This window comes from Sinocyclocheilus rhinocerous, unplaced genomic scaffold (genome assembly GCF_001515625.1).
Source record: "Sinocyclocheilus rhinocerous isolate Xijiao unplaced genomic scaffold, SAMN03320098_v1.1 scaffold1259, whole genome shotgun sequence".
NCBI lineage: Eukaryota > Metazoa > Chordata > Actinopteri > Cypriniformes > Cyprinidae > Sinocyclocheilus > Sinocyclocheilus rhinocerous.
The window spans coordinates 595,634-609,434 of NW_015650717.1; the positions used below are offsets into that span (position 1 = coordinate 595,634).

Genomic DNA, 13,801 nt, shown 5'->3' on the forward strand with positions numbered 1-13,801 from the left:
ATCCAAATTATGGTGAAAACCAAATTATTTGTGTGTTAAAATAACATTCGTGTGTTCAAAATGTAAAGAAATGCTTCTATTACTTCACTGGCCATCGGAGCGAACCAACCCCGTGACGTCACACGCGGTGGTACTGCAAGATGGCGGCGCCCTTGCTCTGAAAGCTATAACAAAACATCCTTTTTTCTTTAAAATGGTTACATTAATCATGTTTGTTATATATTTTTTAATCAAAGTGGAAATCACTTTACTAAATAATGTTAACTTAATTGACTGCTTCACTTCCACTTTAAGACACAATTAAAGCCTGGACGCTTGAAATGCTGTGTGTGTGTCTGTGTCGCTGGACACTCAAAAAGCTATGAAGAGTGACAGCAGTACAAGATGTTCTTCTAAAGGCCCACTCACACCAAGGGTGATTAACTATAATTATAAAGTTTTAACAATCCTTCTAATTCTAAGAGAATAAGGAATTCCACACCACAACTATAACGTTAACGCCACAGAAGAATAAAATCATTGGAATCCAGCTGATGAGCCATTAAAAACATTGACAGCCAATCAGAATCCACCTGACTGAACTTGAAGCAGCAGAAGTTATAACTGCAGTTCAAGCTTATAATAAACAGAATGGTATTGTGCGTTGGTGTGGATGCTAATTGTTATTGTTTTAGTTATCATTATAGTTTTTGTTCTTGCTGTGTAAACTGGCTAAAAGCTAATGCTTTTTTAAAAAAAAGAGCTAATTAAAGCACTGCCACTAAAGTTAACAAACACTGTAAAACCTATTCTAGTCGCCTTGACTAATCAACTAGTCAGTATTTGGTCGACCATAGTGCCCCATCTCTAGTATACTTCTCTAGATCAATAAAGGAGAAATGGATTGGTGACATGTCACATTTTGGTAATGACAAGTGCCATTCTGTAATGCACTCATCAAATGAAGGGATGTGTGGTTTGGTGGGTGTGTGTTTGTGGGTGGATGAATGGTGCATTGATGGTGTGCTTGTATTGACCAGTGGGAGGAGATGTGGGTTGTTAATGGTCTTTCTGGAGGGAGAGGAGAAAGGTAAGAGAGACAGAAAAGGGTGGTAAAGCTGAGCTAATGGGTGAGGAGGAGGGCTGAGGGAGGGGAGGAGAGGAGATCATAAGCTGCTAGATTGGATTGAAGGGGATGGAACAATCAGTTAAAATTAACCCAGCAGATTCTTTTAACAACCTGTTTATTATACCTTAAATCTAGCAAGGTAGGTCTGAGGTTACTTAACACTTACAATATAACCAACATGCTTCAGATTCCCTTCAACAGATTTTCTCAGATCAGGCCTTGTCATCTCATCACCCTCTCCAGGCCCTGTACTGCTTAGAAGTGTCTCTGAATGACAGCTTCTATCAAGAACATGAGTACATTTCTTGTGTATTGTCCCTAAGGCCTCCTATACAAACTCGTTCTGGAGATTTCCACAGAGACCTTGCTTTAAAGAACTCCCGCTGTCTTTGTTTTTGTAAGTCGCTGGAACGGTGAAGTGCTTGTGGAAATGTCAGCTCCTCAGGCTCTTTCTTGTGGCCTTTTGGGAATAAGACTCTCTCTTAAGAGTACAGTATCTGGACTTCATTTAGACTGTCAGTCACAGCTGTGGATTCCTGAAACCCGGTTCCTGCAGTGTCCAGCTAAGGTCTGCATGCCACCAAACTGGGCAAGTCTGTGAACCCTAGTTGTCAAGGCAGTTCCGCCTGTAATCCCAGGACAAAGTCAAATAAATACTCGTCTCCCACTTTATTGGGAGTCTGCGTACACCCCTTCCCCCTCAGCGTCACCTCAAGTCAAGAACGTTTAGATTATTTGACCTAACATGCATCTCTCATGTCACTGACTCACCTACAGATTTGTTTTTTTTCCTCATACCCATATCTGATTCAGTCTCCACTTTCTCCACTAATTCCTCGAACAACACCAGACTCTCCGCGCCCCTTCTAGCCCCTCAAGCAGTGTGGCCTCCCCCACTCCTAGTTCCTCATGCTGACTTTGCTTGGGCACAGTCTCCGACCTTTGCCCGCCTCTCCCACTGAGCCCTCTAATGGTTTATTTTGTGTCAAACCAGGTTTCAGTTTGTCTCCGGGAGAACTGGCTGATCGAAGAGCCTTTTTTCCCTTCTTGTCGTTTAGGAATATTCAGGTGAGTTTCTTGTTCCTCTGATCTGCGCTCTCTTACCTTAGCGGAATGAGCTCACATATTTACATTCTGCCAGGGAGTGTTTGTCACTGCTTTCAAATAAAGAACAGGCCGAGATCGACTGCCTTTATGACACTTGAGGGACTGTCAGGAACATTCTGGGCCTGCTGGGCCAGCCAGTATTTACATTTTCATTTGCCAGCTGTCAGGGGTTGGCTCCCCTTGGTGGCCAACTGGTGGCTAGCTGTACCTGATCAAGAGGCCCAAGGCTGTGGAAAGAGGCGCCAAGGGGCCCTTCCAGCATTGTACTTGCCCTCAATCCATGTTTGATGACCTGGGGTGGAGAAAGGATCCAGCAAATGTTGGCGGAAGCCTTGGTTGAGAGTGGAGAAGAACATTAGTGACTGACTCTGTCAGTGTTGCTTGAAGATTATTAAGCAAGAGGTGAAGTCTGCTGTCCAATCCAATAGGTGGCCAAACTTTTACCTCCTGCCATATGTTTGATTCATTCCCGGATTGTATATAGCAGTGGTTTCCAACCTTGATACTGGACTACTCCCAATAATGCGCCTTTTAAATGTCTCCCTAATCAAACACATCTAATTGAACTCATTAGAAGAAACTCCAAGACAAGAAATAGGTGTGTAAGATAAGGGTGATCTCAAAATGTGGAGTGTTGGGGGTACTCGAGGACCCAAAGTTGGGAACCACAGAGGCCAGTTGCATAAAATTAGCCTCTGTATTAAGATTGTCTCTTTGGAACAAGTCTGACCAACTAGCAGTTAGCCAAGGGGTGATAAGTATTATTTTTCAGATTCAAATTAGAAAATATAGGTTTTTATGTAACCAACTTAAAAAAAATTACCAATCTTAAAGAAGAAAATTAGACTTGTAAGGCTAGTCTAAGCATTTTATGCGACCAACCTCTGGTCTTTTGTGTTAATTTATAAACATTCATAACATTCAAAACAACAAAAACACATACATACTTCAAGTATATTTTCTAATCTTGCATGTTTCATTTTTTTGACCTCAAACACCAACTGACAAGAGAACAAATTGTAGTTGTTGGTTTTAGGATCATTGAAATGCATGACAAGAACTACATTTTTCAACAAGCCTCTTCATAAAGATGTGAGGTGATTGGGTGTTGCCTCTCTGCTGCTGAGGGACAGGTCGAGCTTTGGGAATTAGCTAGTTAGTTTAAAAAAAAACATGGACATATTTTTACATTCCTTCACCATGTGCTGTCAGTAAGGTCATTTTCAAACCCTAATTGCCTAGTAATTCTATTGTTCCACTTGGCTGTTGCTTGTGACTGTAAGAGAGTAGAGGATTCATGTTTCCCCTCAGGTGCATGTTTGAAGGGGCATGAAGACAGCTATTAGAAGAGTCAGAAATCCATGGTGGAAAGAAATGCCCTTGGGTGGCTGATTTTTGGATATCAGCTTGATATTTGAACTAATAATGCTGTGTAGTTTTCCATGTTCTCGGTTAGGGGTTAAAAGAAGCACACCATGAGTGAACTTGGCAGTTTGTATATTCCAGAGTTAAAGGTTTAGGATTCTGGCATGCACAGTGTTTCTTGCTGATTTTGAGTTATGCAGCATGTACTGTGGTTCCAGTTTGTAACTGACGTACAGTCTTCAAAATTCCCGAAGTTCCTTTTGATAATCTTCACTTGTTTCCAATGAACAGTTGGTTTCTATTGTTATCCTAAAACTGAACATTTCCTCCTAAATAGTTTCTTGCTCCCGCAAATTATCTTCCAGTGTGTACTTAAATGTGTGCTATTAAACCTTGTAAAAACTAACTTATTGCTTTACTGTCTGCAATGCTCTTGATGTGGTTTACAGCTTTTTTCCTTTCTTATGTCAGCACAGGCCTCTTCACTAAATGGGAACAGTGTTTATGCTTCTTTGTGTATTTCTATACTTCTTCTTGAGAACAAAACACAGACTTGTACCTCGTCTGCATGCCAGCACTCTTATTCATTCTGAGATTTGGAGCTGTCGCTGTAACTGGAGGGGGCATGTTTACATCAGTGCGCCACTTGCCAAAAGATGGATGGGCCTAAGACGGAACCTTGGTGAACCCCTTCGTCAATGAACGCCCCAGCCAGTTGTTCTCCATCTGTTGCAAGAAGGGGGATGCAGCATTTTAGGAGCATTCCCCTCCCCCTGACTTTTCATGTCGGCTGATTAGAATGGTTTGTAGGAGGTGAACACGCAGACACATCCAGCCCTCCCTCCCACTTAACGTGTACCCCACACCCGTACCCTTGTCCTGGCTGGCCAGCGGGAAGCGCAGCTGCCTGGCCCTTTGATTAGCCTTGCCTAAAATGGCCACTCTTGTTAGTAATTGGATAAGATTGTTCAAGCCGTATAATTTAGATTTACTCTGCACCCTCCCTGCTCTCTAACCATCTGATCTGTCTTCAGGTCTTCTGTTTGAATTCCCTATTAGAAAAACGCAAGCTCTCATCCTATTATAGTGTCAGTGAAGTGTTTGTTGAAGGAGGTCAGTACACCAGGCAAATGCAACAGCACTCTGTGCAGAATCAAGGATTAGTACCAGCTTTGCACATCACTTCCAAGCATGTTTTTTTATGACATGCCATGTGACGTTTTGTCATATTACAGTCTGCCTCGATGATTAATGTGATTGCATAGTATCGTGACCAAGTTCACAAATTAATTAAGAGTGGAGACGCCACACCAGGTAGCTTTGTTTAATGCTGCTGCCGAACTGTTACATACTGCTTTTGAACTGACTTTAGCAAGCATTTGTTTTTATATTCATGAAGCACTTTGAATATTTAGAGCAGTAGGCATGATTTTATTCTTAAATTTTACTCACTTTTTCTATGTTGTTTGTAGTGGCATTGAACTGTTTTGTTCTGTTGCCAGAAAATCGCACGAGTGTAACACAGTGCCTCCTTAGTTATGTAAGCTACAAATGACATGTTAACACATTATTCCTGCTATTGTAGAGGCATGCTGGTCGCAAATAAATAAACATTTGGGTTGCTCGTCTGACGTGGCCTGCTGAAAAGCAATATCAATGCCAGATGATTATTGAGAATGGGAAGCCCCTGGCAGCATGTTAAAGTTGCATTTTTGGTAACAGTGTGCAGAAGAGCACAACAGTATGTGTCATTTAGAAGATTTACTTTAATATTTCTGCACAGGCTTTTCAGTTTACTTTAGAATCAGTTTAATAAAATACAGGTATGTTATTTCTCATGTTTTATTTTGCCTGGTTGTAGCAGAATAAGAAAGACATTTATGTATAGCTTGTAATGAGACATTTTTATTCTGTTTATGATTGCCACTTGTTGCCAGGGATACTGCATTACTGTACTTAATACAAATGATCCAAAATATTGTTTGAGTACTGTTGAAATGGAATAATTTTACTCATAGTTCAGAGGCAAAAATAGTCCTTTTCACCCCTTATAATTTTTGTTTTGTTTTTTTAGTATTGAAGTACTTTGACTCTTGACACAATAACTTAAATATATTTCTCAGTACTTTTTACAGCTCTTTCTGTTGCCCAAACAAGGCCTTTCTGCTTACTTTCCATATTGTATTAATTAGATTCCTTGCTAAGCATGTATTTCGTTAAACTCTTTGTATCTTTCTTCACAATCTAATGTTTATCATCTCATCTTCAATCCCTTTTCTGAACTCCTCCAGATTCCAGATCCTTTGCTCAGCATGGGGATCTGTCAATAAGCCAGAAAGGGCAAGGTGAGACACCTCCCTCTGAACTGAGTTCCACACGCCATCACCGTACAGGCCCCAGCTAACCCCTCCAAATGCCTCTTAAATAGGCCACCATGAGCGGCCAACCCTCCTGCCTCTGGATCATTTGACAGGGCTGTACTGATGGGTGCGCTGTGAACCCATTCGATTTACTGTTGTGACCTGGGTTCGTCCTCACGCTATAGGCAGCGAGGCTCAATGGCCGTCTTCACCTAGCTGTCAGTGAGCTTTTCTTAATCCCAGCCGCTGTTCAAGCGTGCTCCACCTTTGGTGTATCTGACAACAAGCTTGTTCCAATCTCTTAGCCCTGGCAGAGGTTCAGCCTTCTCTTTGCCACCGGATCTCCAGGAATGAGTCTTTGGCGGCACTTGTGATTGACAAGAGAGGAGCTTATATGTAATTTTGCAAAGCGCTTCCTCTGTTTGCTGCTCAATATGTTCAGGCTTGTTGGCAGCCCCCGCCATCCCCTGAACAAAAACCTCTTGAAGTGCCTGACTTTGAGTGCCGTCACATAGCGTACGAGAAGCTGACCTCATTATATGGAGTAGGTGCAACGTTCTCCGTTCTCTTCTTCTCTTCTGTGCTCTTCGATCCTCCAAATAAATGACTCAACTGCTGTCACTTTCAAATTCAGATTTGTTGATTTATGTGTCGTTTTGTGGCAACATTGGGGTCGAACTCATCGCCAACCTCTGAGGCACTTACTTCCTTTTCTCAAAGTAAGGGAGCTGGGGATTTTGGACTCTAAACCGTATGACTCATTTAAAGGGGTTCCACTTTGAACTTTAAAGAATTTTATGATGCAAGTAAAAATGTCCCCTCTGTAAACAGTTTGATTTGAGAAGCACGTCAGTTAAATGACTGTTTTACGTCTCTTCTTACTCAAAGACGCTCATTCGCTCCGTTTGAGTTTCAGGCACAGTTTGGTTGACCCTCCTCTTAAAAGTTTTATGGCTGATATCTATGATAACCAACAACTGAAGGTTGCATTTGAACCTTGACGATTAGAAAATCCTGAAATAACTTAAAATGCATGCAGGTCAATGACGTGATGCTCATATTTTTTGTCGTACAGTATCTGTTAATGTTTTGAAAATATAAAAATTTTATTCACACAGTTACTGAATACTTTTTATTTATTTATTTTTTTCAATGAGCATATTTTTATTTTGACAATTTTTATGGGTAGGGATACAATTGTCCTGATATCATAATGAAGAAAAAATCTTAAGTAGCTTGGCATAATCTGTTGTTATTATCTGCATGTTGGTTACACCACATGACGTTGATTTGGCAAACAGTTTTTGCAAATATTAGTAAGTTAAACATTAATATTTATTTTTCTTAGAGATAATAATGTTTAACTTATTAATATTTGAAAAACTGTTTGCCAAATCAACGTCATGTGGTGTAACCAACATGCAGAAAAAAAAACAGGAATCATAAGAAGGACCCCTGCAGACCCTCATTACTGTGTCAAGGTCAACAAGTCTCTAGAAATATCAGATAATTTGGCCTTTTTATGAAAAGGCAAGGTTAGTTTAGATTGTAAATAGTGCTGGGCAACGATTAATCACATCCAAAATAAAAGTTTTTGTTTATATAATATATGTGTGTGTACTGTGTATATTTATAATGTGTATATATAAAGACACACACATACAGTATATATTTTGAAAATACACACATACAGTATATTTTGAAAATATTTACATGTATTTAAATGTATATATTCATATTCATATAATTTATATTATATATAAATATATTTGGTATATAAACTAAACATATATTTTTCTTAAATATACATGCATGTGTGTGTATTTATATATACATAATAAATATACACAGAACACACACACACATATTATGTACAATAAAACTTTTATTTTGGATGCGATTAATCGCGATTAATCGTTGCCCAGCACTAAATGTAAAATTGAATGTGGTGTAACTCTAAAGCTATGATTTATGAATTAATTCATGATACTTGAAAAAAAAAATTCTTCGATAAATGTATACAAAATTTATATTTATAAATAATAATTAATGTTTATTCAAATGCGTATTCTCACAAGGAACATATAGCTTTTTACATGGCTGTACCACATGACATTCTTAGAATCATCAAATTGAAACTTGTTAAAAATGGTATGAGTTTTTCAAAATCACTTCATGAATGCAAAGATCACATTCCTAGGAACTTTGTGCATGTATTTTAAATAAAAGTTTTTCTTTCTTTTTTCCTCAACAGTCTTTGTCATTGACTCATACATACTGTTGGCTCAGTTGTGAGTTTGTGACGTAAAAGGTTTTTTGTCCAGTCTAAATTTTGACTCATTCTATGTATTCCCTAAGCTCTTCTTTGTCAAACCAGACCACCCCTGCTTTGTGTGCAGATATGCGCGTTTGTTGTCTTGCGTGGGTTTTTGGTTGCTCTGTGGGGGGGGCTAGGAAGGGTTGTGCACTTTTGAGATTTAGCAGGAATTCTTTGGGGATCACTTTGCTTCAAATTTCACTCCAGCTCCCCTCTAGAAAGCAGAAGGTGGGCAACGAGAGGATACCACCAATGCCAAAACAATGCGATACTTGAGTCTGCTCTCCTCTCCATGTTTCTGACTGTTTCTCTCTCTTGTCCCTATCTCTCTTTTTCAGAATAATGCAGATCAGGTAGCTTTTCAGGTAGGAGGGGGTTTGTCCGCACTGGAACAGATCCTACAGGTTGTCACCGCGGCCTCCAGTCCCACAGCAGTCCCTCGTATTCCTCTCAAGTGAGTACCGACTTGAAAGCACAGGCTCAACTTCACATAATATCTTTTTTTGTTTGTTTTTTCAATAGTTTTCAATAGTGCATTGACTGCTCTTGCACTGACACCAGTGTTTCAGGAGTTTAGGACATTAGAATAGGCACATGCTTATTCAATAACCGTTTTATTTCCTATTTGGGTTTATGTACAGTCATGGCCAAAAATATCGGCACCCTTGGTAAATATGATCAAAGAAGGCTGTGAAAATTAATCTGCATTGTTAATCCTTTTGATCTTTTATTTAAAAAATAATTTCGTAAAGCCACTTCACTAATTTCACTCCAGCTCCCCTCTAGAAAGCAGAAGGTGGGCAACGAGAGGATACCACCAATGCCACTAATTTGTGAAGCTCAATTATCTTTTGCTGCACATCAGAAATATATTCTTTGGTTTTTCTCATTGTGATGGATGATTAAGGGAATTTGGGCTTTGTTTTCCCTCCTATTTATATTTCTGTGAAACAGGAAGCCATGGCTGGATAATTTCATGTTCCTAATCACCCTGGAGTGCTCAAAATTGTGAATATGAATGGGAATATATACCAAGGGTGCCGATATTTTTGGCCATGACTGTATATGCTTTATTTTTTTAAGATTAACTGTGTTTTTCCAAGGCATTGTTAGATGCCAGTGTTTCCTGTCATAGCTATGCAAAGATTTAATTTAAAAAACAGTATCATAGCTATTAAACTAAATCTTGGTATGATTTTAAATCTTTATTTAACCTCAGAATGATCTCAAAGTAAAAAGAGGTGCTAACGTCTGTTTTGTGGCGGCTGTGCTTTAAAATTAAATTCTAATCTTAATTCAAGTGATGAAGGATTTCGGAAGTCTGACAGTAATCAGTGTTGAGCACTACTGCCTGCTTTAAATGTTTCAAAATGATTAACAGCTGAAAACATTTGTTAGACATCTAGAAAAGTAATCAACAAGTAATCAAGTGTAATCAGTTACATTACTTCAATAAAGTAATTGAAATAGTTACGCTACTTATTTCAATTTAAACAAGGTAACTTGTAATCTGTAACCTGTTAAATTTTTTAAGTAACCTTCCCAACACTGCCTATATGAATTCTAAATGTGTTATAAAGCTTTTTGTTAGTTGTATGTAATTGTATGATTCACTTTGTTCTCACCATTAGCCTTGCTGGTGTGAAAATAAATAGTTTAACACACTTTTTAAACATTTTCACTGTTTTTATCAAATGGACTCTCATAAATCATGTAACCCAATGCAATGCAACTTTTTGTGAATTGTATTAGATGCTTTTTAATATAATTCTGCCACTATAATATAATGTCTTAAATTTATCTTCAATTTCTTGCTTTTCTCAGCAAATTTTTATATGTTGTATATGCGATTAATTGTGAATAATTCGTAATTTAAAATAGGTGTGTCCCTTCTTAAATCAAATATGCTCAAAGTCTTTTCTTTAGAAATCCTTTCAGTGATGGTGATAAATGATGATGAAATTGGCAGGATTGGGATCAGGAAACCATTGTTAAATTTTTACATGAACTGTCCTCTTAAACGCAAACCACTTTTTTTTTCCTTGCTCACAAACTCAGAAATATTTTGTCGTTTTCTGATCATGATTTGTGGCCTTCCAATCCCACAAAGTGACTCCGGCTCAGCTGTGAAGTCATTTCCCTTCTTTCCAGTGCTCTGCATCACAATGAATTTATAATGAATAAGAATGTTCCTTGTTTGGAAAATAAAAAGCATTGCTTTTGAATCATCCATTTTGCACTCTTCCCTTGGCCCCTCGCTAGTACACAGAAAGCACATTTGTCCTATCCGTCACTTGGAAATGGGAGTCAGGTTTGAATAGTGGGTCTGGAACTAGTGGCGTTGGCCAGTAGATAACCTCAGAGAGCCACTATTTTCACTAGAGAGAGCTCCTAATGGACTTCAATAGCCTCTTTGCCTTCCTCATTAGCATTTGCTGTTTTCCAAATCTCCCTTAATGGAGAAATGCTACTTATATTTATAATGCTTTTACAGGCCATCTAGTGTTTATTGATTTTTCTCTCTCATACTCTCACTCTCGTTCTCTGCGCCTCCTTGTCGTTCAGTCATTAATTCCAGAAAATTTGAAGTGGGCCTTAATATTATAATGAATTTTTATGAACTTCGGTTTTTGAAGAGGTTGAAACTGCATTGCATCCGACTCGAGGATTAGTTCACCCAAAAGATAAAAAAATCAAGTCATTATTTACGTGCTAGTGTCACTACAAACCCAAATTTCTTTCTTCAATGGAACGCGAAAAAGGAGAACTTTTTAACTAACAGGTCGCTCTGTTCCACGCATTTACACTAAATGGGGACTGGAGCTTTAATGTTTAAAAAAATAACACAAAAACATCATAAAAGTATTTAATATGACTCTATTCCAAGTTATCTAAATGCGTACATTAGCTTTTTATTAAGAAACAGACAAAAATTAGATCATTAGAATGAGCTGGATCTTTTGAACGAATCAGTTGATCCGGTTCACAAAACCTGAATGATTTGTTCACTAATTAGATCGATTCAGTTCTCAAGTTCAGCTGACTGACTCGTTGATCCAGTCATGGCGGTTAACAGCTCACCGGAGGAGAAAATTGTTAGCGAATTATAATTACATTTCGGTCTGTTCCTCACATAAAGTTATCATATTTCAAAAGACTTTGAATAGAAAGCATATGGACTACCTCTATGGTTCTTTTGCATCCTTTATGAATTTTGAAAGCTGCAGTCCTCATGTAAAAGACTGAGCAGCACGTTCTTAAAAAATCTCTTCTTTTGTGTTCCATGGAAGAAAAAAAAACTTATATGGGTTTGGAAAAACATGAGGGTGAGTAAATAATGGCAGTTTTTGTTACTTTAACCTGTGTGTGTTTCTGTGTGTTTGCGGCATGTTAGGTCAGGCTGTGCAAACACATCCACTGCTATCCTCCTCTCTTGTTTTGAAAGATCCACTTGACACGCTCAGGAGGAGGTAAAGATCTCTGAGGCATTTCTGTCATTCTCCCACGTCCTGTCCAATCAAACGCTGAAGTGGTCCCTCTCGGAGGATAAAAGAGTCGCCTCACTTTCATGACAGAGGTTCAGCCCTGTCTTGACTTGTTGAAAAGTCTCTCTGCCAAACATGAAGCAAAGTACAATAGTTATCCTTAGATCCAGATGATCAGTAAATAAGTGTTTGACTCTCTAATGTTCCATGCTGTGTCAGTGCAAGCTGATGCTTTCTTGTACAAAATCATTTTTAAATTCAACTATACACAACTAGGGCTGGGCAATATAGGTCATTATGATCATTTTAATTGTAATAATCAGCGTTCTAAGTATCGTATTGATATTTATGTATTTTTCTTTTTTTACCAAATGTATAATAATGATATTATATAATAATAATGATAATAATATATTTAGATATTTAAAAAAAAGAAAATTGTTTTGCTGTTTAATATTTCCCCCTTTTTCCATACTTTGAACAGAAGAGAGTGTATGTGTAAAAATGGTCAGGACATTTTTAATACTAATATTAATGTTAAGCAATATTAAGGAAGTAATTTTAAGACATAAATAAAATATAAACAAATAATAATATACACATTTTCTAAATCAACTGTACACCAATAGGGCAGGGTGATATCGATATTACTTTAACCTGTCTTAATATGTTTCAGTGTTATATCTTGATATTTATATATTTACTTAATATAATTATAATTATAATATGGGTGTTTTTCTTCATTATGCAATGCTCTTTTCTCACAATTTTTTTCACTCTATGAACATATTATTTAATAAGTATTTGATATGTTCTTTAATATGCCTCAATATTACAATCAGCAATAAACAGCCATGTTAAGCAGTATATGTACATGAAAATATAATAATAATAATTATTATTATATTTAGATTATATTTAGATTTAAAATTTAAAAGAGAGATAGTTGTGCAGCTTAGTATTTCCATGTATTTATACATACATACACTACTTTTTGAGGTGTGAACATTTATATGAATTTTTTAATAGTAATTTTAGTAAAATTAATAAGTACGTAATCTCTCGATTTAATATACAGTGTAATTTTTTCAACTTAATGGTTAGAACACAACAGGTTTGAGTAACTATTGCATAATGTTTTTTTTTCCTACTTTCTTTCGGTGTCCTAAATTTTGTTTCTCCTTCCTTAATCACCTTATCTCTCTTCTTATCACTCTCTCGTTGTCCTAAGGCCATACGGTGCTGAACCTGTGATAACCTTTAAGGAGTCAGATTATTCCTGCATGTTTCCACTAGCTTCTCAAAGACGTGAGTGGAGCTCCAGGTGGCTTGCTTGTTGATGGCGCTGCCTGGCCGGTCGCTCTGGGACAGGTGGAAAATGTCCAAAAATCATCCACATCGTTGTAAGCAAGTTCTGGGAAATTTCATGAACGAAGAACCGCAAAAAACCTCTTAAATACCAGCCTACTGCAGTTTTGCAAATAATTGATTACATTTCCACTAAAATTGCAAGCTTAGACAATTCGCTGGAAGACAATCTGTCTCCATGAATTCTTGTCAGCAGTGACTTTTGCTATGGCACCAGGTGTCTGTGAAGGGCACGGCGCAAGCAAATGCGTGATAATCGTTCCCCCTCATCTGCACGCTATAATGGTTGGCTCAGACGCTAACCCTTACAGCAGCGCTAGTTTATCTATTTACTGTAATGCTGCGTATCGATCGCCTCCTTTCAGATAAGCTGAGTGATTTGCAAAAAAGAACAACTACGGAGATGCCACTGTAATATTACCCCTATGGGAGAAGGATTCCATCTTGTTAGCATTACATTAATGGGCTAATTCCACAGTGAGGCTCCGTTAATGTCCCTGTGCAACCCTGCGGCTTGGAGCTGAGTGTTTTGGAGGGAATCGACGGCTAAGAAGGAAATGGGGTCGGATGTCTGGAGCAGGAAGGCCATTTTGCATTTTGTTTGCATGAGTAAACCAAGGATATATAGGATATACATATATTTTTTTTGGTCAATTAATTCAGTTTAACATTATGAGGAAGCATTTACGTT

The 13,801-nt window shown here is 37.9% G+C and overlaps 1 protein-coding gene across 1 annotated transcript in view; it reads left to right on the forward strand.

Moving 5' to 3' along the window:
• LOC107712524 (S phase cyclin A-associated protein in the endoplasmic reticulum-like) overlaps window positions 1-13,801 on the forward strand; it is a 127,936-nt gene that overhangs the window by 57,604 nt on the left and 56,531 nt on the right. Inside the window, exon 23 of the mRNA XM_016517814.1 lies at window positions 8,596-8,711. Within this exon, the coding sequence (XP_016373300.1) occupies window positions 8,596-8,711 (116 nt within the window). The remainder of the gene's footprint in view (window positions 1-8,595; window positions 8,712-13,801) is intronic.